At 38.1% G+C, this 24,378-nt stretch overlaps 2 protein-coding genes across 6 annotated transcripts in view; one reads left to right on the forward strand and one right to left on the reverse strand.

Moving 5' to 3' along the window:
• LOC132798984 (AF4/FMR2 family member lilli) overlaps window positions 1–24,378 on the forward strand; it is a 131,196-nt gene that overhangs the window by 101,800 nt on the left and 5,018 nt on the right. For 3 of the 5 annotated variants that reach the window (XM_060811065.1, XM_060811063.1, XM_060811064.1), the window contains exons 3-7: window positions 11,690–11,813; window positions 12,897–13,719; window positions 19,014–19,474; window positions 20,568–20,624; window positions 20,687–23,977. In XM_060811065.1, the coding sequence (XP_060667048.1) occupies window positions 11,698–11,813; window positions 12,897–13,719; window positions 19,014–19,474; window positions 20,568–20,624; window positions 20,687–23,977 (4,748 nt within the window). In that variant the 5' untranslated portion in view covers window positions 11,690–11,697. Of the gene's footprint in view, window positions 1–11,679; window positions 11,814–12,896; window positions 13,720–19,013; window positions 19,475–20,567; window positions 20,625–20,686; window positions 23,978–24,378 lie in introns of those variants that run through there. The other 2 variants (XM_060811066.1, XM_060811067.1) reach the window with 2 other exon arrangements.
• Window positions 14,439–17,584, reverse strand: LOC132796028 (acid-sensing ion channel 5). The gene is made up of 10 exons (XM_060807046.1): window positions 17,451–17,584; window positions 16,694–16,843; window positions 16,576–16,623; window positions 15,719–16,169; window positions 15,540–15,658; window positions 15,165–15,322; window positions 15,047–15,109; window positions 14,877–14,983; window positions 14,696–14,810; window positions 14,439–14,633 (listed from the first exon to the last, which is right to left on the reverse strand). The coding sequence occupies exons 1-10, from the start codon at window positions 17,579–17,581 to the stop codon at window positions 14,518–14,520; spliced, it is 1,458 nt and encodes a 485-aa protein (XP_060663029.1). The 5' UTR covers window positions 17,582–17,584; the 3' UTR covers window positions 14,439–14,517.

Here is a 24,378-nt window from a genome sequence, read left to right on the forward strand (position 1 = left end):
GGATGCCAAATTCACAAATGTAAATTTAATGTAATATGTATTTTCTTTTTTCAATTTACCAGTAAAAGAATTAACAAACTGACAAAAAACAAAATTAAAATGGCGCCAAAAAAAGCTGTTTGTTTATTTTAAAGTTTGCGTTGAATGAAAATGACTTCAAAGTGAACTCGGTTCGGTTTTGGTCTTAAAAATGATTATTTAATGAATTTGCACTTCATCAGGCAGCAACAGGAGAAGAACAGAAGTGCTTCGTCCGGTTCCTTGCCGCCTTCAGGCTTCAGGCTCGGTGCAAAATGACGACGGTTAACCGCAGCCCGGAGGCGAACTTAGTTCCCTTTCGCCCTTCCCCCTCCCTCTTCCCTCCATGTACTATGTGGTTTCAGTTTGTGGGCGGCGCGCTTTAGCGGTTGCTTTTGGCCACCACCGACACGTGGCCCTTAAAGTTTTGGATGGCAAAAGCGAGGAGGAGGAGGAGGAGAAGCAAGCGACGAGTTGTTGGCTAGGCCATTTAAGCCCACTAACCTTTTAGACATGTTTTAGGCCAGTTCTCGAAGGACAAACAGTGGCCACAATAATTTTGCTAAAAAGAGGCCACAAGAAGATGCCAAAAAAAAAAAACACAAAATACAAAATACATAAAGTGAAAGGGGGGAAATGAAAGAAGAAGAAATGCAGCAAATTTTTATGCAATTTTATTAATGGAATTTTTATGTTGCAGTTATTCTTTGCGCTTCCTCTTCCACTTGGTTTTGCTTTTATTCGTCGTTCTTTTTTTTTTCGCTGTGTGCTCTTTAAAATTTCCCAATTTGCTGCAAGGAAATGAGCAAAAGTAACGCAAAGGGAAAAGGCAGTGGGTGGGGAAGGGGGGTGACAAAGGGAGACGAGGTCTCAGGTGGGGTTATTTTTCGGGGCTGTGAACTAAGGGATTTTCTTTGGTGGCGAAGGGAAGCGAGAGGGGGACGATGTTGGTCGAACTAACCCACATCAATTTAAGTTAAATCCCAAAAACTATTATCATTTTAATCAAATCAAGCCGCTGGGCAACAATAACAACAGCAACAGCAACAATGAGAGGAGGAGCTACCCTAGAGATGGCGCAATTCACGATGGGATAGCAAAAGGAGCAAAGAAAGTGAAAAAGTGTGTGCAAAAGGGAGTCGCAAGTTGTCACGAATACAAAAAGTTTCTATACTTTAATTTCAAAATACAAAAAAAGGGGCTGAATAGAGGAGAATGGAATAAACTGTCAATCAATCAATCATTCGATCAATTGTTACTTTTATTTGAGAGAGTAGACTTTGGAAAACTTTTATTTTATATCAATGGTTAAATCGTGAAATCATCCAAAAAAATGTTATGAATAAAAATAGAGAAAGCACTTCAATCTATGACTGAGTCAATCATTACATAGCACAAAAGCAAAAGTTGTAGATTGAGAGATATATAACACGTCAATCTGTGACTGATATATACAACAATTGTTATGAACAACTTATTCAATCATTGTATCAATCATTTTGTTACGTTTATTTGAGTGAATAGACTTTTGGAAAACTTTTATTTAATATCAGTGGTCGAATCGTTCAATCACCCAAAAAAACGTTATGAATAAAAATAGAGATAGCACTTCAATCTATGACTGAGTCACACATTACATACATTCAATAGTTTTAAATTGTTAAACAACCAAAAGCAAAAGATAGATAGATAGAGATAAATAAAACACGTCAATCTGTGACTGACTCAATCACTTATAAACAACTTATTCATTCAGCAATCTGAAAATTTTAGTATTAACATAGCTTGGCTTTACTTTCAATTGGTGGTTGATTCGATAAGTTTTCATTTAACATTGACATCAATCAAGCAATCAATCAACATGTTTAATTTTTAAATATTGAATTAAAGTATTACAATTTTAAATAAGTTCTTTTTATTATTAAATGTTAAATCAATTCACAAAAAAATTGTACTAGGCCATCAATCAAGCCAACAATCAATCAATCCAGTTTAACATGAAATAAATGGTTGATTGATTCAATTTATTGATTAAATAAATGGTTGATTGCTTAAATATTTAAATTCTCTGATTTCTGATTATTATTAATAGAAACAATTTCTCAAAGTGTTTTACTTGTCAATCAAATCAATCAAAATTGAATGAAGTAAAAAATTACTTAGTAACACAATATTCCATTCTTTTCTTGTTGATTGTTGACTAGTGACTGTTGATTGTCAACGCTTCTCAACTTCTCAAGCTGTCTACAGGGTATAACAACGCAGCAATGAGAAAATCAAGCAAATGGGGGCGAAAAGAAATGAGAATGAGAGGAGGAGAGAAGAGAAGAGCTGAGCATAAGGAAAGTCAAGGGAAGAATAACAAACAAAAAGTGACCAAGTCAGCTTGAGCTTGAGCCTTGCTGCAGGAGGTCCTTGCTTGCCTTACCGAAGCGAAAGCCAAAGCATTGACAGCGACAGCGACGTTAAACAGGAGAGAAAGAAGAAGCAAAAGAGAAGGACAAGGGGATGACAATGTGGGTGCGATGTCGATGACGATGGCGACGGCTCGTTAAAAGCCAACGCCAGGTGGAATGAACTGGCAGAGAAATGGAGAGAGGGAGAGAATGAATTAGAGAAGAGAAGGGGAGATAAATAGAGAGAAGCGGGCAAAAAAAAACGCATTGCAGTTTTCTTTTTTTATTATTCTCCCTATTTTTTTTTTGTTGTTGTCGGGCTGCTGCAAGTTGAGCATTTGTCGCGTTGTATGTTCGTGCTCGTGTTGCATACTTTATGGCAACGGTGTTGCTAGTAATGAAGCAGGAAATATGCGTCAGCATCAATATGTAGCCTAAGCAGGAGAGTCAGCCAACCAGGTGGAAGGCGAGAAGGATGCTCGTCGAATGAAAGGATGTTAAAACGCAGCCGGACAAGGCAGAAAAAAAATGCAGAGAGAGAGAGAGAGAGAGACTGTGAGCAACCAGGGAGCAGTAACTGCTGCAGCCCTAGATAAGCAGCGTGTGCGGCTCTAGATAATAGATAAGTGTCAGATAAAGCAGGCTTGACATAGAAAGAGAAGCAGAGAAAGAGACATAGAAAGAGACAGAGAAAGAGAGCTCATCTAGGATATTCTTTCAGCCGCTGCACAGGAAATTGATTGCATTTTATGGCTTTAACTTGCGACTTTAAAGTTGGTTAACAAATTGGCAAAAAGGCAGTTAAAATTTATGATTTTTAATTGAGTACATTTTGCATTCGAAAGTGGCTTTAAAGCCAGTCAATTAGAATGTAAAACGGAAACTATGCAATATAATATTTGATTTTTCACACAAACATTTTTGGAATTAATTGATGTATTTTAATGGCTTGTTTTGTATGTTCATATGTTTTGATTTATTTAATACATGTGAAAATTCACTATCGATTTTGTCTCTTTTAAAATTTACGTAGTTGTCTAGTGTTCTTATTCTAACCTACTTCAATTATTAGTTGTTTAATTTCCACAAGATTCTAAAGCCCACAAAAGTAGGCAACACTTTTTTGATTTACATTTTTCCCTGAAAAAATATTGCAAGAGATTTTCTCACTTGTTGTTTTTCGTTTGTTTAAACAACTTTTTGTATTGTAGTTTTATTTTAAGAGGTTTGAGTTTTCTTAATTGACTGCAGACGCCTTAAATTTCAAGTTTTTAAAGTAATCAATTATAGTTAAAATGCCTAAAAAAAGATAATCAAACTTTAGAATTTCTATACGAATTTTATTTATATGCCACAACTTACACACACCTCCAAGCAGACTTCTTTTTTCAAATCAAATCAAGCAAATCTAAATGTGAGTTCTTTTCTTTTCAAATTAAGCAAATCTAAAACTAAATGCCAAGGTGTAAATGCTGTGAGCATAACAATCAACAGTTTAACTACTCTCAAGTTGATGCGATGAATGCGCTTCTGGCCACTGCGATGTCAGATTGATTTTATAGTCTCGCATCAATGCTAATGCTGAGCAAATTAATTAAATTTAATTCACAATGAGCAAGGTAATGAGAAATGGAGGCACATTTAAAGAAATGAATTAACCAGACAAAACACTGAAAGAGAGAGCGAGAGAGAGAGAAAGAGTCTCCAGATCCCCGCACAATTGCAATACGAATAGAAAATAGAAATAGAAATTCGAGCCGTAGTCAGTCCCTCAGTCGTCGTCGTTGTTGTCGTTGTCTATACGCCGCACTTTGCTGAAAGAAAGTTTAATGAGTGCCATAAAATTTGTTGACTCTCTGTGCAGGCAAAGGAAAGCATCGAGGAAGGCAGCAGGAAAAGGGAGCAGGCAGGAGAAACAAACGCTGTGGGTTTGGAACTCTGTGGCTATGGTCGTTAGTCTATGGCGCCCATTTGATAATAAATCCTGGCCATGTACACAGACAGAGACACATAGAACGCACACACACACAAACACACACTGCGACAGACAGACAGACAGAGAGTAGGACGAAGGGCAGACAGACAGCTTGGGCAATTCCTGCTCACATGCTTCGCCTTTTGTTTATGCACTGCCCAACTAGCGTCGCTTTTAGCGATGCGCATTTCGCGTGTCGTGACACGACACGACAAAAGGAACGTTCTGTACTCTTTGCTCTTGATTTATGTGTACTCTGATTATTGTGCTTATGATTTTTATACTTTGACAAAACTTGCGCACAACTTGCAAGTTGCTGTTTATCATGCAACTTCCACGGTGAACTTTATTAGATGTCGACGAGTTGAGCCCTGAACTTGACTTTCAATTTATTACTTATGTTAACTAACATCTAAGTTCTATTAAAAAACCAAAAAAAAAAAATGAATAACTTTTGTATGCCATTAGCAATTTATTATAACATTTATTTAACATCAAATAGAGAGGGTTGACATTAAAAATATTTTTATTACAAAATATTAAATTGTTACTGAATTTTATTATTACAATTACTTTTGTCATTATCACTTTGTTTCAATTTATTTAATGTCAAAATGGGAAGAGAGAGAATTTTCTAAATTATTAGTGTTATTCTATTTATGATATACTATATTATTATTCAAAACAAATTACAGTAGAAAAACTCCCACTTAGTTGTTGTGGCTGACAATCTGGTATATTTTTGTATGTATTAACAAATGAATATACTAAAAATAACCTTTAATATATTTCAGTATTGTTATGGTATATTTTAAGAATACTACCACACTGTTTTGCGTTTATTCAAAATGGATTGCGGGTTCAGTCTCAATTTATGTCAATCTGCTTAAATTCAAAAATAGAAAGTACATACAAATTATAAAATTATATATTAGGGAAATACCAAATATATCAGCATGAGCAGCTCTTTCAATTTAAATTGTATTTATTTATTTTGCCATTATAAATTATTTTAAATTTGAAAAGAAAATGAGAAAATTCAAAATATTATGATACTTTATTTATGATAATTTATTTAAAGCTTAAAATGGAAAGTACAACCAATTATCAATTTGGGGAAAATTCTAAATATGGTATCAACATGAGATATTTTAATTTGTATTGTGCTATTCTAAAATTATAAAAAGTATGAGAAAGTTATAAATATAAAGTTGTGTACAAATATTTTATGCTGTTTCCATAAAGTATTTATTATTTTTGCCATTCTACATTTATGATAATTATGAATTTAGAAAGCAGATTTCTATTCTAATGAATTTTGGTAGCAATATTGTGATTATTATTTTTGCCAAATTCGCTAGCAAGTTCAACTCTCAATTAGCATCCACAATATTTGTGCTTTGCCATGCAAAATAGACTTGTATACAGGTTAATTTGTTGCGTGCCCATCTCTACCTTATTCGCACTATCTATCTATACAGTTATCTAGACTGCCCTCTCTCCTTTGCACCTGCTATCTCTATCGCACCTTTAGTGTGTGTGTGTGTTCAACACTTGGCGGCTTAGCGTGGCTGAGAACTGAGGACTGAGGACTGAGCTTTGCCTGCTGCTTGTATTTCCCATTGGGGAGTTAAGTAGACTTTTGTGTTATAAATTAGGCGTGCCAATGTGCATGAAGTCGTCTTCGTTTTCCTCCTTCTCCTCCGCTTCCTCCTTCTCTTCTTCTTCACTGCTTGAGGTTTGCCTGGTTGGTTTGGTTTGCTTCACACGCTCTCTCTCCTTCACTTACCTAATTCTTTCGATTTTTCTCTTCTCTCTCTCTCTCTCTGAGTCTCCTCGCCGGCTCTGCTTGTGCTTTGCCTTGTGCTCGGTAGTTAGTCTAAATATGCATATGAATATAAAATTAGTCGCATGTGTTCTTGGCTCTGTATTCTGCGACTGCGACCTACGCTCTGTGTCCTGTGTGTGTCCTAGTCTCTTCTCTTCTCTTCCCTTCCTTGTGTGTGTTTGTTCGCTCGCTCCCTTGAATTACATTGAATTGAATTGAATTTTGTATGCCGACAAGTTGCCAAGGCTTCTGCTTCTGCTTCAGCTTTGCCTGGTTAAAAGGATTCTCATGTGTTATTTAATGTTTGAACAAGTTGTTAAATGATTCATGATGAGCCCAACAAAACCTTTCGCTCTCCTTCTCTCTTTCTTTTCTCTCTCTCTCTCTAGCATAACTTACCAGCTTTTCATGCTGCAATTTGCGTTTCGCACAGTAATGAAATAATAGTGGTGACTATAAAATAAAATGAAAAAATCTCATCAATTATCAAAACACATTTTGATTAGCTTGACGACGAAGAAATAATTGTGCTTGGAAATGTGAAGGTCGCATAAAAAGTTGGCTACATTTATTTTTATATTATTTTTATATTTTAAAATTAAATTAAAATAAATAAAGTATAAAACATGCCTATATAAGTTGTTCACAATTCGTTGCTTCTCTCGTGTAATAAAATAAAATTCGGTTTGATTTGAACATAAAGAAATTAAATTCAGCAAGAATATGTTAAGTTTTAGGAATTAATTCACTTGAATTTACCTTCTTCATAATAAAGAAAGGAAAAGGAATCATATTAGTGATTAGTTCGTGCCTACTTTTGGATAATATTATATAATATGTGAATACCTTGCAAAATAAACTAAAATAAAAAACCAGTTTAGATAGACTTTCGTGCCTATTTCTATGAGAATACTTTGAAAAAGTATAAAACCTAATTAAATAATTCAAATAAAATAAAAATAAATTTATTGTCTTCAGTTCTGTATTTAAGTTGAGTTTTATAATAATTTTCTTGCATTGTAATCATAAGAAAGTTAATTGTAATTGAAAAACAGTGATCGATTTTATTTTCGGAAAGACTTTTTCACTTACATTTTATTAATATTGTGTATGAACTAAACTAAAATCAATATAAAATTGACTACTCAATACTCAAATCAAATAAAAATACTATGTAACTATGTATTTAGTTGGCAATTTACCTTTGGCAAACATTGTCAGTGAGAATATCTTGATAAATTGCGCGACTTACAGTTTAAAGCGCCTCCCAAAGCTTATTTAAGCGTTTAAAAAATTGCAAACACTGCCAAAGAAATCAGACAACGTATCGAATTTGCTTCGATTTTTCTCTTCATTTTTTTTGCTTTTGTTTTTGTTTTTGTATGCATGTCAGGCGAACACAGTTGCGAAGCATGACAGAGAACGGGGTGAGAGAGGGGGAAGGGAGGGAAATGGTAACGAGAGGCGTTTCAGCCGCAACATATTTGCATAAAATTCATAACATATGCCCGAGTCTCAGGAAGAAGCCGTCGCTGTGGTTTGCCATAGCTTCCCTTCCCTTTCCCTCCCTCCTTTCCCTCCCTCCTTTCCCCCTCAACACACGATGTGATATCAGAGACGGCTCCCATAAGTAGGCAAAAGAACGAAACGAAGCGAAACGAGACGAAAAAGAGACGAAGCGAGGCGAGGCTAACGGTAAACAACTGCGCCACCTCGTCATCATATTTGTGCCTCTTGTTGACTGCCTGGTACAAGAAGAAAACAAAAAGAGGAAGAAAAAACGTCGAAGCAAAAACGAATCAAAGTAAATAAATAGACATGTGTGAAAGAGAGGGAGGCAAAAATGCAGAGAAAATTGAAAATGCTTAAGCTCACAAGTTTTTACTGAAGTTTCTCAATATAATTTACGTAGAACACTGCTAAAAGGGAAGGGAACAAAAGAAGGGGAAGAGGAAGGGTAAAAGGAAGGGAAAGAGGAAGGAAAAGAGTAAGGGAGAGAGTAAGGAATGGAAACAGGAAAGCAGCAACAGCTGAGCAAACGAGATACTACATTGCCTCTCTGTGATATGCTGATGTTGCAACAGCAATCCTTATTTATGAAATGTGATTAATTTTCATAGTCTGTGTTGGCAGAAGCGTCTTCTCAGATATCTCACAATGATTATATTATGTTTACATTTAATGCATTGTTATTTGCAGGCATTAAATGCTCACTTTCTTGTGACTATAATTAATTTTGAATTGTTTCAAATTAGTTTATTACTAGTAAATGTCTAGGAAATTAATTACAAATTATTTCTTGCAATTTCAAACTATTGGTTCATATTATAAGAATCTGTTAATATACATATATTTTGCCTTAAATATATTTTATTATGTATTGTATTTTGTTTTTCTTAATATTTTATGTAATAATGGGAATATTTTTACATTGCTCTGTATTTTGCATTTGAAATTTAACTTCATATATAGTTTTCTTAATCTGAGTTTATGAACAACTTTCTCACTTAATTCCATCACTTGTGAAATATAAGTAAATATTATTCAAGTAAAGTGTTCCCAAAAAAAATATACCACACAAAAAAATACTAAACTTGACTGATTCAACAAAATACTGTCCTACACATCGGAGTTTCTTAAGAAGCTACTTCCTATTTACAGTCTTAATGCTAATGCAAGTAATTTGTATAGATTAAAGTGAATTTTTCTTAAGCAATTGAAATTATTTACCCAAAGGGGGATCTATAGAGTTGCTCGGTACAGTTTTTAGCTCATTTTGAAATGATGCCTTGACGTATGCAACACACTTTTATTTATGACAAGAAATTGTGCGTTTTTATTTTTGGCATGAAAAACGTGTCGGTGAAATTAATTTTCTGGTCACAAAACCCCACAAAGCACACGACAGCGGACGCACAATGTTGACCCTTTTTTCAGCCAGAGCGAGACAGAGACAGGGAGAGCGGAAAAGGGAGAAGGGTTGTAAAAGAGTAGAGTGAACCACAAATCTGCTGTTGCTGTTGGGTTGTTTTTATGCTGCTCGGTTGTTAAAATTTATTTGTCTTATAAATTTTGTTGGCCATCTCCAAAAACACAGAGAGAGAGAGAGAGAGAGAGAGAGAGAGAGAGAGAGAGAGAGGGAGGGAGAGAGAGAGTGAGACAGACAGAAAGTCAGAGAAACATTTAATTATTTTATTTCTCTGCCAGTTGCTTACTTGGACGATGCCATTCATTCACAGTGCTTACAAATAGTTTATGCAGCAGTCGAATGAATGAAGACACAAGTCAGCAACAGAGTCGAGAGAAGAGCTTGACAAAAACTTTTGTATTTTTATTTCTACTCGTCTGCCTCTTTTTTGGGTCTATTGCCTAATTTATATATTTGTCGCTAGCTGTCTCTCTCTCTCTCTTTTTCTCGCTCTATCCATCTCTTTCACTCTCTGCGTGTCTATTTGAGCTATGTGAAGCTTTAATGTGCGGCCATTTAATCTAAAGCTACAATCATTTGTCTTTACTTCGGGGCAGCTTTTGTGTGTTTGTGTTCTCTGACTTTTTAACTGTTGATTTTGTAGCACACAACTTGCAATTTATTTGAAATTATTTTAATTTCACTTTGAAGCGTACTGAGTAGGCAAAGTTTCATAATAAAGTAAAATTCCTAGAAAAGGATCTTGCGGTTGGTTAGAATATTTACAATATTGTTTTCTTTATGGAATGATAAGACACGAAATAAAATATAAACGAAAGCTGCTAATATAATCGAAGGATAAAATATATAGTATCATATTAATACTACTGGATATAGTATATTTACTACTACAAATGTATTTCTTATTTACGAAACTGTAATTTACATAATCCAATTTTAAAGTCGAATTAATTGTTTTAAATCAACTTCAAGAGAACTACTATTAAAAAATGGAACATGTGAACAAGAACGAACTAAAGACCAAAAGTGAGCAACTGAACGAAAAGAACGATGAAGGTGAACTTGTCAAGTTCATTTTAGTTCGTTCCTTTGTGAACCACCGCACACAAGTGCAAATATCCCACCGCGACTTACGTCAAGTTTTAGAATGCAGCGACAAAGTTGAAGAGTCATTGCTTTAAGTCATTGCCTTTGGCTGAAGCTGAAGCTAAAGCTTTGCGTCTTGCGCCTCATTAAAGCAGAGCTTAACCCATTCTCTCTGTGGCAGCTTTGGGCAACAGCAAAGTTAAGTGAATCTGAGCATTGCACTTCAAGCCAAGCAGTCGCCATTTTGTTGTTAGTGCTCTGCTATGTGACAGTAACAGTGCTTACAGCTCTCACTGTTCTTGTTGTTGTTGTTATTGTCGTTGTTGTTGTTGTTGCTGTTGTAGTGGATAGTCATTCACATAAAAGCGCGCTACGTGGGCAGCGCTAGAGCGACGCCAAAGCAAAGCTCATAATCCCTTCACATGTGTGTGTGTGCAAGTCGCTGTCTCTGCATCTGTCTCCGTCTCTGTCTCTTCCTTCCTTCGTCCGTAATGAGGAAAGGTGGAGGAGCTGGCGTTGTCTCTGTTTGTCTTTTGTGCAAGAGTTGCATAACTGAGCGTGGCTGATATTTTTCTCTAGTAACTGCGTACGTGATTTTTGCAGGTGCATAATGCTTGGTTAGTTTTAATGCTAGTAGGGGAGAATTTTTGAAAATTTTAAACATTGCAGTAGCATTGCTGTATTTTGAGAACTTAAATTTGATTTTTATTTATAATTAGTTTTGTGTTACTCCTTGCAGTGCAACTAATTTGTTTTTTTCTTTTCTTCTCGTTCACAGGTACTGCAACTTTAAATTTAACGTAATACTAATACAAACACAGCACACACATTCATACACACACACATGCACCTACAGCACAGCAAGTAATCAAAGCGCAACTCTCCAGCAAACATATTAAAGTAAACGCAGCTCAATTTGATAATTTGCAAACGGCAAACGAAAATCTGCAAACGAACCAAGTGCTTGTCCAACTGTTTTAGCAGACGAAACGAAAACAGCGCAGTGGCAGCGCAGCGACAGAACAACGTAATTGTTAGTGAACATGTAGTGGAAACCCACAAGGAAGAACAAGAACAACGGCAAACGCAATTCGGTTAGAGATCCAAGAAAACAACAACAAAACGTCGCCGCTGCACAATTACAACAATTACACAAGCCTAAGCGCTTTGAGCAGCCGTCATTGCAAAGAGAGCAAAGAGCGAGAGACTGAGAGAGCGAAGAGGAGCACAAAACAGACAAACGTTTATAAACACTTTCACAGACACACTCACAAGGTTTTGCTTTCATTTCGGTGTCACTGTGTGTGTGTGTGTTTTTGTTTAACATATTTTTTGAGTTATACTTTTTTTTCGTTGTTTTTTTTTTTACTTTGCTCGTTTGAGTGTCTGTTGTGCGTGGTGCCAAAGAGAGAAACTAATTAAATAAAACAAAAACTATATATATATTTTGTATAAAGCGCGCGTTATGGCCCAACAGCAACAACAACACCAGCAGCAACAACAACATCATCAGCAGCAACAGCAGCTGCAACAGCAACAACAACTACTCCAGTACAATAACAATTTGTACAATAATTATAAGTAAGTTTTAGAGCCATTGCATTGTGCGTTGTGCTGCGTTTTGTGAAATCTCTTTCCTTTCTTAACTATTCTCCCTTCCCCCACTCCATTCATCTGTTCTTCCTCTCTCTGTTTGGTGTTATTCTCTATTATCTGTGTGCGAGTGTAATGTGTGCGTGTATGTGTTTGTGCGTTGAAAATTTGTTGATTTTAATGAGACATGCAAAAAGCCAAAGTGCCTGGGCAAATATTTAATGTTAAACAGCTGCCCCATTTACATTACAACAGACACGCTCCTTCATATACGCACACACATACTCACACATGCGCGAAATCCACAATTCGACTTTTTGTTTACACATGCTCATCAAACTATGCTTGCGTCCTGTCAAACTCTTGCGATGCCTTTCTTTACACTGTAAAGCTTACAGTGCCGAAAGCTGTTAAAGTTTTGCAGCTAGTGCGCATTGTCTATGCCAAGCATAGCAGCGCTTAAAATAAATATTGAAAAAAACTCATTCAAATTAAAAAATAAATTTTATAAAATGTATATATTTTTTTAATAAAATTTAAAGTAATTTATCGAAATTTGTTATATTAAATTATTAATTAACCTTGATAAAAGAGAATTTCAAAAGACTTCTTTAAAAATATAAAAAAAACGTTGCACTATTAAAAGATTTGAAATGAAAAAAATGTTGTTTATTTTAAAATTATTCAATTAAGCAATTCATTATTTCATTATTTATTAAATTTTGTGTCTGTCGGACCTTAAAAACATACTGATTCATCCCTGTTCCATGTTTGCAAAAATTTTGACTGCAGCTCAACGCATGCCAAACTGTTTACATAGCACTGGCAGCAGCGCAGCGCATGTCAAACTGCCGTCAAGTGTTGCATAGCGTCAAAACGTAAAAACGAAAAACCATCACGTCAAATGTCACGCCATGTTTGTTGTTGTTCTTGTTGTTGTTCATGTTGTTGCCTGTCATGTTTGTTTGTTATTTGTAAATCACATAATATGTTCTTAATGTTCACTCACAAGCTGAACCTAAAGGAGAACTGTGTTTAAATTTACTCCGTATTCATTTCCCCCCAAAACAGCATGGAGGATCCCGAACGGCGGAAAAGGCGGGAACGGGAAAAATATGAACGACAACAGGGCATACAGAGCGACGATCGGGAGACTAGTCTATTCGCGGAGCCGCGTCGAGTGACGCCCGGCGAGGCGGATGCGGAAATAACCGCGGCCCTCGGTGAGTTCATCGAAGCGCGGGATTACATGAATGCCTCCACGGTGGGGATCTATCGCCAGGCGCCGACAGCGTCGAGTGCGCGTCTCCAGGCGCTGCCGAATAAGGCTGGCTTGGCCACCGCATCGTTATCCGCTAATGCCTCCTCCGTCTCGTCGTCCTCCTCATCATCATCATCATCGTTATTATCATCCGCCTCGGTGCCTGGCCAGCTGCCCACGTCACAGCAACAGCAGCAGCAGCAGCAACAACAGCAACACTATCAACAGCAGCAACGGCCGCCCACCTATCTGAAGCAAGCGGACAATAAACCTCCCTACAATGGACGCGGCGGTTATCCCGGCCAGCCCATGAAGAACGACATCCCCTCGAGTAGCGGCATGGCGCCACCTCGAGGTCCGCCCAGATCTTCATCCTCCTCCACGTCGTCGTCGTCCTCTTCCAGCAACAACAACAACAACTCGTCCAGCGCCACAAACAATGCCACAGCGGCAGCGACGTCTGCATCCTCGCCCCTCGGACCGCCCATCTCCACCCAGATGCCGAATGGACGCGAGAAGTCCTACCTCGGGCCGCCCGCTCCCGCGCTCTCCAACGGCGGTCGCTTCGTCCCGCCAGCGGCAAGCAGCAAGCGACCAGGCAGCAACTCCGGTCTGCAGCCACCGCCCCCAGAGGTAAGTGTCCCTTTCACTTAACTAAAGCTACTAAAATATTCAACTCGGTTTACATCAATCAATATTTAGCAATGATGTTATAATTATAATTTTAAAAAGGTATTATTTATTCTTTTTATTTTTATTTTATATATAACATGTTACTGCCTTCTTTTATCATATGTATACATATACTTTTCATAGTTTTATCACCGGTATAGGTACGAACCCTCCAGGGTCTTAAGTCTTCTTTTAACGCTATCGACCTATCCTAACCTAACCTATCCTATACTAGCCTAACTTAACTTAATCTAACCTAACCTAACCTAGTCTAGCAAAGCCTAGTCTAGCTTAACCTAACCCAACCTATCCTAACCTATCCTAACCTGACCTGACCTAGCCTAGCATAGAATAGCCTAGCGTAGCTTATTCTATCCAAACCTTATTTAACCTAACCTACCTTAACCTAACCTAACCTAACCTCAACCTAACCTAACCTAACCTAACCTCAACCTAATCTCAACCTAACCACAACCTAATCTCAACCTAACCTCAACCTAACCTAACCTAACCTATCATAATTCATATTTTTACATTTAAATTTAAACAAAAACACTTTAGTTCAGTTCAATATAAACATATACATTTTTGAAAACTAGAGCAACCCTATTATATCTGAAATTTGTTTATCCTGTTTATACAATGAAATTTTTAAACTTGAAATAGATTTATTTGCAATTAAGAAATTTTATTATTGTGCAACTTATACATTGATATAATTTTCAAATATGTTATTCATAAAAGTTGTTAAAAAATGTATTAGATTTGATATCCAAAAATATGCCAAAACAAACGCATTGAGAAGAAATAGAAGAGCTCAATAAGTCCTAGAACACTGAAGCCAAGATATAAACCAGCTGTGCCACCCAAAGAAACTGAAATGTGTTAGAATTTGAATTAGAAATGCACTTTATAGTTAAAGAACAGTTAAACTTACCCAAGAAATCGGTAAAAGAAAATATAACTTGTCGCTTAAACTGATTTTTAGGCCAGAATTTGACAAGCGCCGAACTTCCCAGACTTCGAAGCAGCATCTGAGAGCCACGCATGACCTGAAAAAGATGAAGTTCAAATTTAATAGAAATTAAATATATATTATAATCTAATATTATAATTACACTAGCTTTGGTGAGTCTAATCACAGAGTCGCGACAATTCTGTTCACAAATGCATTCGTCTATTTTGCCATGATGTCCGTTTGCTTCGTAGAATTTCAGGAACAGGCCTTTAAAATGGAATTTTATATAAAATAAAAAGAATTTCTTTAATGATCAGTTAAGGAACTTACCAGCATGCTTTGGGAAGCAAGATTTTAATATCTTGTAAGAGCAAACGGGTTTAGGATTTTTAACTAAAGTGAAGATTGCTTCAGATGAATATTTAAAGATAGTTTATTATGGACTTACCTCTGCTATTGGGATAGAAGTGAGGAATGCACTTGCAAACCTTATAAGCTAGATTAAGACGACACTCTTGGGAACAGGAGTTTTTTGTATAGAAAGGATAATGCTCCAGATTCGATTCGTGAAAGAAGCGACATTTGCGCTGCGACACTGAAGTGGTTCTGAAGTTAAGATTAAAGAGATAAATACCAGATGTAAACATATTAAATTGAAGTTAAGATTAAACAGTTTTTAAACCAAAGATGGATAAAATTGAAAGAAATGAATGACAAGATAAAAAAGATTAATTATAATGTCCAAATCATATTCTAGTTAATGTTATTTATCTTGTTATTTATTCCTATCTATTTTTTCTATCTTTCTATATCTTTAAATTACTTTTCCAAATTGGGCTCAGTTGTGATATGTTCAATTTCCAACTCATAAGCAGAGCCTTCTTCTGTATAGCCAAAATTGCTGTCCAATCGCATGACATCATGCGGAGAGTGTAGATATGTCTGAAAATTAAGTATAGTTTATAGAAATTAAATGGAATGTAGAAGTAGAAGACTGCCCACATCAATCGCTTTATTCGTGAATCCGATGAGCGTAAAACCCGTGTCCTTTTCGAAGAAAGCTCCGTGTTTAATGGGCAGCAATGTGCTTTCGTTTAGCACGCCATTCAGTTGCGGATACTCGCCGAATAACACATAGCTTGCGCTATATTCCAACCCCAGAAACGTGTTGCAAACGTAGCACAAACCAAACTCAGTCAACACCTGCGTCACACGAATCTCATAGCTGCCGTCGGTGCAACGAACTCTTCCCGACTCCTCGCTGTGTGTGGCATCCCAGGTCAGATTGTAGATCAGTTCCATGTAGTTTTCCGGCTCAATATTCAGATTCTTCAAAGTATGATCGATGCTCTCGTATTCGGGAATATTCTCAAAGTTCGTATACGTCGAGTTGGCCAACTGTTCAAGAAAGTCCCGCAACTCGGTGCGATCCTTGCCAAACACATTGTGTTCTCTATAATAAGAAATAATATACATAGTTAAACTTAGTATAATAAGTATTACAGAATATTTAAACAAATGGGAAATCTGCTGCCCAATTTCAATAAAAACATATTCTAAAAATATACTAGGAATATACAAAAATACTGAAATATGCAGAAATATACTACTACATTCAAAATATACCAGATTGTCAGCCAAAGCAATTAAGACCCGATTGCATTAGATGTTTTTTGCCATACAAAAGTATTTCTCCAATAACCTTTACAATTTTTATCTGATCGCAACCAAATTAATTGCGGATATAAATAGAAAAACCCCAATGTTAGTGACTTATAAGCTTATAATTAAATAAATACATATCTTAAATATAATAGGAACTTTTAATAAACTCCCTTAATTTAATAATAAATACTTACAAACAATAAGCGGCAAAGCGAGAGTCATTAAGTCTTTGCATTGGACAGCTGCAGAAAATTTAATAAAATATATCATTATTAGTATATTTATTATAAATTACTTTTCTAATATACTCACACTGTTATGCTGGGCAAGGAGACATTCCATTTATAAGAGTTGCGTTCGATGCCAATGTGTGTGCTCTTGGTTTGGAATCGATTAACCGAGGACAAACAGGAGACCACGCAGAAATATATTGAGATACTCAAAAGTATAAGCCACAAAAATCTGAAAATAAACCGAAACCTATATATTTGGTTTATCGTTATTGAACTACATTCCAAATATACCAAAGAGTACGAAAATATAACATTTATTTTGCTAACAAAAAAATGTATAATATTTAGAACTTAATTGTCTGAAATACTTAATGCGTCTTTATCTAGTTGTGAATACAATAAAAATACATATATTAAATACGCAAATTTTATATATTACTTACACAAATACTTTTTACAAAAATCAAAATTTTTTTTTTAACTTAGAAATGAGAAATGTAGTTAATTAAATCGAAGCCAATGATGTGAGACTCTAACAAAAATTAAAATTTTTAGATTTATTTCTAATCAAAGCAATATGCTAAATTAAAGATTTTAGATGAAGTTTTGATCGCCGGACACACTTTGTTCAGTTTGGCAATCGTTTCTTTTATATTAGTAGATATTTGAAAATATTTAATGTAAAAATATTAAAATTATATAAAATTGCTGAAATATTTTTAGCTTCTCATAGTTGCAACAAAATGATTCACTACCCAAATAATTGCTTCATAATTTCAACAGTTTTTATGATGAGCAGTTCATAAGTAAAGCTTAAACTAATTAGAATACTTCACCTTTCCAACAACATGAGCATTCCTTGCACCAGATAACGAAATCCATGAATGCAACAATTATTGAAGTACAATGCAATAAAATTGTATATTAAGCTGAGCCATTTCCAGCCGCTGCTGAGCTTAGGAGACATGGTTAAAGCACTTTGATAAACTGAATGAAAATGCAACTAGAACTGAGTGAAATAAATGCAGAAATCAGAATTATAATTGCAGGGTATAGGGAGAAGTTACAGACGTTAAGAGAAATACTAAAGAAAATCGACTTTTTTAAATATCTATTATTTTTAAATAAATAAATGTTTTTGAAAACTTTTTAGCTAGTTAAATAAAAATCCTCTACTAATATAATATATAGTAGATTGATAAACGAAATAAATTTATTTAGCCCGAAATAAATATTTTGTTATGCAGTTGTTATATGCATAAGAGATTACGTAGTATTTAAAAGTCGTGCTGGTAGCTCAGACTTAAATTTGCGTGTCAAGTTCAGTTCGAACAACTGACAATAATAATACAAGAAGACATGAAAAATGCATTATAAAACTTCATTTGCACTTAAATTCAAGATTCTTTACAAGAGTAACTAAATTGATAATTAGAAACTACAAATTTTGTTTTATAATGTGTTTTAAAGAATATTTATTTCAACAGTATTATACGTAAATTTAGTGGGAAAGTTAAAATTAAGTAATATATATGTACATACATTATAATTGAAAAAGTATAATTTGCACTTTAAATTAAATAATCTTTATGAGTTATTAAATTTATTCATAGAAACATTTGAATATTATACTTAAATTAGAAATTATTTGAATTTTATGAGTATTAAATATTTTAAATAATACTCACAAAATTATTTATAGAAATATTTGAATGTAATACTTAAATTAGAAATTATTCGAATTTTATAAGTATTAAATATTTTAAATAACACTCATAAAATTAAAATAATTTCTAATTTAAGTATTGCGTTAAAATCTTTCTATTTTATACCACTATAAGTTGTTTAAAGTGTTTTAAAAAATTTATATTACTATTTATTTTATATATTGTATGCGATTTGACAAGAATTTTAGAATTTATTTAAAAAATACTTGTGTATGATAAAAAACGCCTACTGCAAAAAGGTTTGAGCTGTTTTGGCTGACAATCTGATATATTTTATAGTCTTTGGTTTATTTGGAATGTATTAGTATATCAAGATACCTTAGGTATTTTTTGTATTTTAATAGTATATTTGGTTTATTTAAAATGAATAATGCAAAGTTTTGCTTTCAATAAAAGTGGGTGGCTGGTATTTCACAGTTAATTATTATTGTAAATTTATTTTGAATTTAAAAAACACTGAAGCCGTAAGTTAAGCAAAGTTTAGCTGAATATTGATTGATGTTGACTTGGATAACCTGATAAATTACCCTTATATATCTTGAATATTGATTGATGATAACTCAGATAATCTTATAAATTTACCCTATATATCTATATCTTGTACATTTCATATTATTTCTTAATCTTAATAACCTTTTCTCAATCTGTCTCTTTCTCTCCGTCACCCCGCAGAAGGACGTGAATAAGATGATCAGCGAGATGACGAACAGTTATCGGGTGACGCCGCTGACTTCGATAGCGGCGACGCCGCATGCGCCGATGCGCGAGAACTACAACCTGAATGGGCCCAATAAGTTTAAGTATGCATTTGATGCAGTGGATCCCATTGGACCACTCAACTCCCCGCCGGCGGCGTCGAGTGCCTCATCGCTGATGACGCCGCTGCTGACGCCAATAGCGCAAATCACATCCCCAATAGCCCCGCTGCTGACGACGCCCCCTCAGGCCAGTCAACTGCCCCTCGTGGCGCCCCTGGCAGGTGCCACAACGGTGCCGCCCTCCTCGTTGGTCGCCCCCATTCCCATTCCCATCCAGCAACTGTCGCCCACTCCGCCAAAGGCATCGCAAATGGCGCCAGCGATAAAACCGCTCAAAACGGAAAAAGGCTACACGCTGGAGAAGCAGGACTCCTGGTAAGTTGAAAAGATAAATAAATGAGAAATAAGTCAAATTATTTCTCAAAAGGTGAAGATAGAAAGAAAAACAGTTACTAATTGAAATAATAAAGCAATATATTAGACACACTAATATAGACACTGTCGTACTGTTGCTTCACTTTTCAATAAAATATTTCTTAAAAAAAAAAAAATGAAATATAAGAAAAGTAAAAAAAAATCATTAAAATAAACGAAAAATAAAAAAATTTTGAAGATAAAAAATATTTACTCACTTCAAAAAAATAAATTTTAAGAGCTATTAAAAAAAGTGCATAATTATTAATGTTCAAAAACAATTTTTAAATTTATTACTCATAACCATTATAAAAACATTTTATATATAAGAAAACATATATATATAATATACATATATATGTGGTATATTAAAAAAATCTAAAATCATTCAATATAAAAATGATACAATTAATAAACAAAATTGAAAAAATATTTTTATAAAAAAAAAACAAGATTAAAAAATTGTACAATCCTATCAAATTTTAGTACAATTTTGATTATTAAAAAGTTAAAATATAATAGACTATATTTTTTATAATAATTGGAAATTGAAATGTATAAATGAAATAGGGAACATCAGGAAAATTAAAGGATTTTCAAATCTGACGTTTCTGATCTAAAGAAATTGAATTGGGATCCATTAAATCACTTACACAGGATATATATCGATAAAAAGTAATGTCAATTTGCCATTTGAAAGGAACAGAAAAGTGTGCCTTCGAATTTAAATTCACATGCCATTTTTTCTGTATTCTTTATTCTGCATTCGAATGCATAGTTAGATGCCAGTTTTTCTGTATTCTTCATAGTTAGATAGTTCTTCTGTCTCGATATCTCGATATATATTACAACTACTTAATACTATCGAATGACAAATTGACATTTTAAAGTAACAGAAAAGTGTGCCATAGAATTTTACTTCACATGTCAGATTTTCTGTCTTTCATTCAGCACTTGAGTGCATAGTTAGATAGTAAAACTTTCAGTATAAATAAATAAATAAAAAAAAAAATATGGAGTCAAATAATTTACCCATGTGCTTTTCTCCTTACAGTCTCGAGAACGATCTGGAGCTCTCGGAGTCGGACGACGAAGGCCGCAAGAAGGATGGGTAAGTGCAGAAGTCAGACTTTTAATGAACGCAACTGAAATTTGGAATACTTTTGCTTGCAGTCGTTCAGCTGGAAATAGCAGCAATAGTTCGGAATCGGATTCGAGTGAATCTGGCAGCGAAGCGAGCAGCAAAGGCGAATTGCAGCAGCAGCAGCAACAACAGCAACAACATCAGCAGCAGCAGCAGCAACAGGAGGAACAAGAGTTGCTGCAACAACAGCAGCAGCAGCAACAGCAACTGTATATGCAGCAGCAATCGTCGCAGCAGCAGCAATCACAACAGCAGCGACAATTTCTAGTAGCCAACAACGCGAATGGTAGCAAGAAGAAATACAGTCAGACGATCATTGCGAGTGGACCGAACACAATCAGCGGACTGTTGACCTCAAGTGGCGCTGTCAACTCAACGGGCAGCAGCAGCGGAGGCAGTGGCAATGGCGGTGGCAACGGCGGTGGCGGAGGCTGTTCGAGCAGCTCGGGAATGGGCACGATGAGCAGCTCGAGTTCGTCGAACAAGACGCCATCGCCAACGGACAGCAATCGATGGACGCTGAGTCGGTTCTTTCCGAAGCCAACGAATCAAACGAATTCGGCGGAGAATGCGTCGCCTGGGGTGAGCATGAAAGTGCCGGGAATCCTTCCGGGCGGGGCACAAATCATACCCGAATCGATTGAGGTGACCACGGCGATTGTGAAGAACGAGAAGCTGCTGCACGAGGAGTCGCGACATCACGGCGACGACGACGATGACGACACCAACGATGAGCAGCAACAGTCGCGTTATTCCGGTCTCAGTGTCACCGTGAAGAAGGAGGCCCTCGAGCAGCAGCAGGAGCAACAGTTGCAGCAACTGACGTCGGGTCAAATCAAACGCGAGTCGCGACTTTCAGACTCGGGATCAGGCAGCGCCAGCGGCAGCAGCAGCTCCGACAGCGCTGGCGGCGGCGGCGGCAACAGCGAAGTTGTTCCTCTTCCTGGACCCGGAGGCAAGTTGCAAATCCCAGGCGTGCCTGCAGACATCACAACAGTGTCGCGAGTGCCGCAGGCGACGCAACACAAGTCGCAGCCAAACAGCGTCACGTTGACGCCGCTGCCAGCGTCGCCGAAGCAGCGACAGAAGCGTCAGCGGAAGAAGAAAGGTTCCGTGGCACAATCCGCAGCGTTGTTGCACTCGGATTCAAGTGATGACGACGAGCCGGCGAGCAACAACAAGAAGCATGCGCTAGAGTTGGCAACAGTTGCTGCCGTAGCAGCTGCAGCCACGCTACCCATGGCTGCTGCTGCTGCTGTGCCAGCTGTGAAGAAGGGACGCGGCAGACCACGCAAACAGCAGCAGCAGCAGCAACAGTTGCAGCAACAACAGCAGCAGCAGAGTGGCAATCTGAGCAGCGCTTCGGCCAGCAGCAGCACGCAGGCAAAGGGACCAACGTTGACGGCAGCCAAGAAGCCGCTGGCCAAGCAATCGAATGCAACGGCAGCCGTAACACCAACAGCAACCACAGCCAGTCGCAAGCGTGAGCACAGCAGCAACAGCAGCAGCAATGGCAACACGCCCACCAAGAAATCAGCGCCACAGCCGCCGCCTGTTGCCGCCGCCGCTGCGTTGGCTGGCAGCAGCAGCGATGAGGAGAGCAGCAGCAGCAGCTGCAGCAGCACAAAGTCGAGCAACAGCAGCAGCAGCGACAGCGACACAGCAGCCACAGTTGGTGGTGGCGGTGGTGGTGCAGCCAAGGCGCACAATCCAGCCAAGAAGCGCATTGTGAAGATCAACATGCTCGGCAGCAGCAGCAGCAACAACAACAACAAGACAAAGCAACGATACAGCGCGGCGAGCAGCAGCAACAGCAGCAGCAGCGAGACTGACGAGTTGCAGCAGAAGCAAAAGCAACAGCAGCAACAGTTGCAGCAGCAGCAGCAACAACAGCAACAGCAAATGCTGCTGTTACAGCAGCAACAGTTGCAACAGCAATCATTTGCACTGCAACAGCAACAGCAGCAACAACAACAGCAGCAACAACTGCAACAGCAGCAGCAGCAACAAAATAGCAACAGTCAAAGGTTGAGCAGCAGCGATTGCAGCAGCTCGGCGAGCAGCGGCAGCAGCAGCAACAGCAGCAGCGGCAGCAGCAGCAGCAGCGATGAGGACGACACTGCGCATCGGGGCAGCGGGAAGCGGAAGAGTGATAAGAAGAAGATCTGCACGCTGACGCGCATCTTCAATCCCAAAGAGGGTGGTGCCAAAAAGCAGGGACAAGTTGTCATCATCGATCAGTCCGAGGAGCAACAACAACAGCAACAACAGCAGCAGCAACAACAGCAGCAGCAGCAACAGCAGCAGCAACAGGCGGCCAAGGAGCATAGCAAAGCGAGAGCCACGCCCATACAGGTATTGGGCGCCAATCTCGCCTCCCCCGCGCGCACCACAACCCCTCACCTCACCTCGCTGATGTGCAAAATCTCGCTGACGAAGCTGGCGCGAGTTCCTCCCGAATGGTATAAGAACAGCTATCGTCTGTATCCCGCGACAACCGAGCAGCAACAGCAGCAGCAGCAGCAACTGTTGCCCGATGGCCATCGACTGAAGGATCGACAGCAGAACGGACATCTGAGCAGCCGCTCAGCGGATGGCGGACGAACTCCGAAGCAACTCAATGCTGCCTACAACACGCCCAATGGTTACGCCTCTGCTCCTGGTTCGGGATCGGGGGGCGGGAAGTTGCTGGGCGGGGTGAAGTATGAGCAGGGAGTTAAACCGGAACCGGAGCCGGAGCTGGACGCCGGCTATGCTGAGGCCAAGTACAAGCCGAGCGCCAACAACAACAACAGTGTGAAACAGGAATTTATGCTGAAGCAAGAGTTGCCGCCGTCGGGACGACGTCGCAAGCGCAGCTCGAGCTCCAGTTCGAGTCCGTACAAGGAGAAGAAGCGAAAAAAGGAGAAGGCCGATCAGCATAGCAAGGAACTGCTGCCGGTGCCAGTGTTGCTGCCTGCCAACAACCACGAGCGATTATCCCACGACAAACTCGAGCTATTGCAGCAGGAGAACTCAACGACGGCGACGACGACGATGACTATGACAACCACGGCCAATGGGAGTCCCAATCAGAAGTTGTCACAACTGTCCCGCCAACAGCAGCAGCCAGCGTCACAGCAGCAGCAACAGTCGACGACTGCAGCGGCAGTAGCAACCACAGCAACTGTTGCTGCGGTGCAGACGACAACACAACTGCCAACAACCTGCAGCGAAGCGGTGCAAACCACGCCGCCGCCAGCTGCAGCATCGCCAGCGCCGCGTCTCATCTATCGCTCGCACTTCGACAACGAGGAGGAGCACACCAGCAATGACCTCATGTAAGTGCAACAGACACAACTGTTAATGTTAACAGCAGTTGCAGACGGCGCTGGAGTTAACAACATCAGTGCTAGCAGCTTAACAGACATGGCTTAACAGTCTCTTAATAGCAGACGATCCACCTGTTAACAGCCAACTTGACAGCTAACTTAACAGTGGCGCTGCTATTAACAGCAACACAGCTGTTAATCTGGCAGACTTAACAGCTGCTGCACACGTTCCAGCTGTTAACAGCCAACTTGACTGCTAACTTAACAGTGGCGCTGCAATTAACAGGTGCAGCTTAACAGACAACTTAGCTGTTAGCTGCAAGCGATCCAGCTGTTAAGTTAACAGTAGCAATGCCAGCAGCAGCTGTTGAAGCTGTTGCCTGTTGCCCTTAACAGCTGCAGTTGACTCA

The sequence above is a fragment of the Drosophila nasuta genome, chromosome 2L (genome assembly GCF_023558535.2).
Source record: "Drosophila nasuta strain 15112-1781.00 chromosome 2L, ASM2355853v1, whole genome shotgun sequence".
Taxonomy (NCBI): Eukaryota; Metazoa; Arthropoda; class Insecta; order Diptera; family Drosophilidae; genus Drosophila; species Drosophila nasuta.

Bases quoted from the DNA above. Each gene is read 5' to 3' on its own strand.
- LOC132796028 (XM_060807046.1), bottom strand. From the start codon at position 17,581: ATGTCTCCTAAGCTCAGCAGCGGCTGGAAATGGCTCAGCTTAATATAC. The intron at 16,170-16,575 runs GTAAGTATTTAT...TTCTTATTATAG, and splicing joins CGCTTTGCCGCTTATTGTTT to AGAACACAATGTGTTTGGCA. The intron at 14,811-14,876 runs GTAATTATAATA...CATCTTTTTCAG, and splicing joins TTAGACTCACCAAAGCTAGT to GTCATGCGTGGCTCTCAGAT.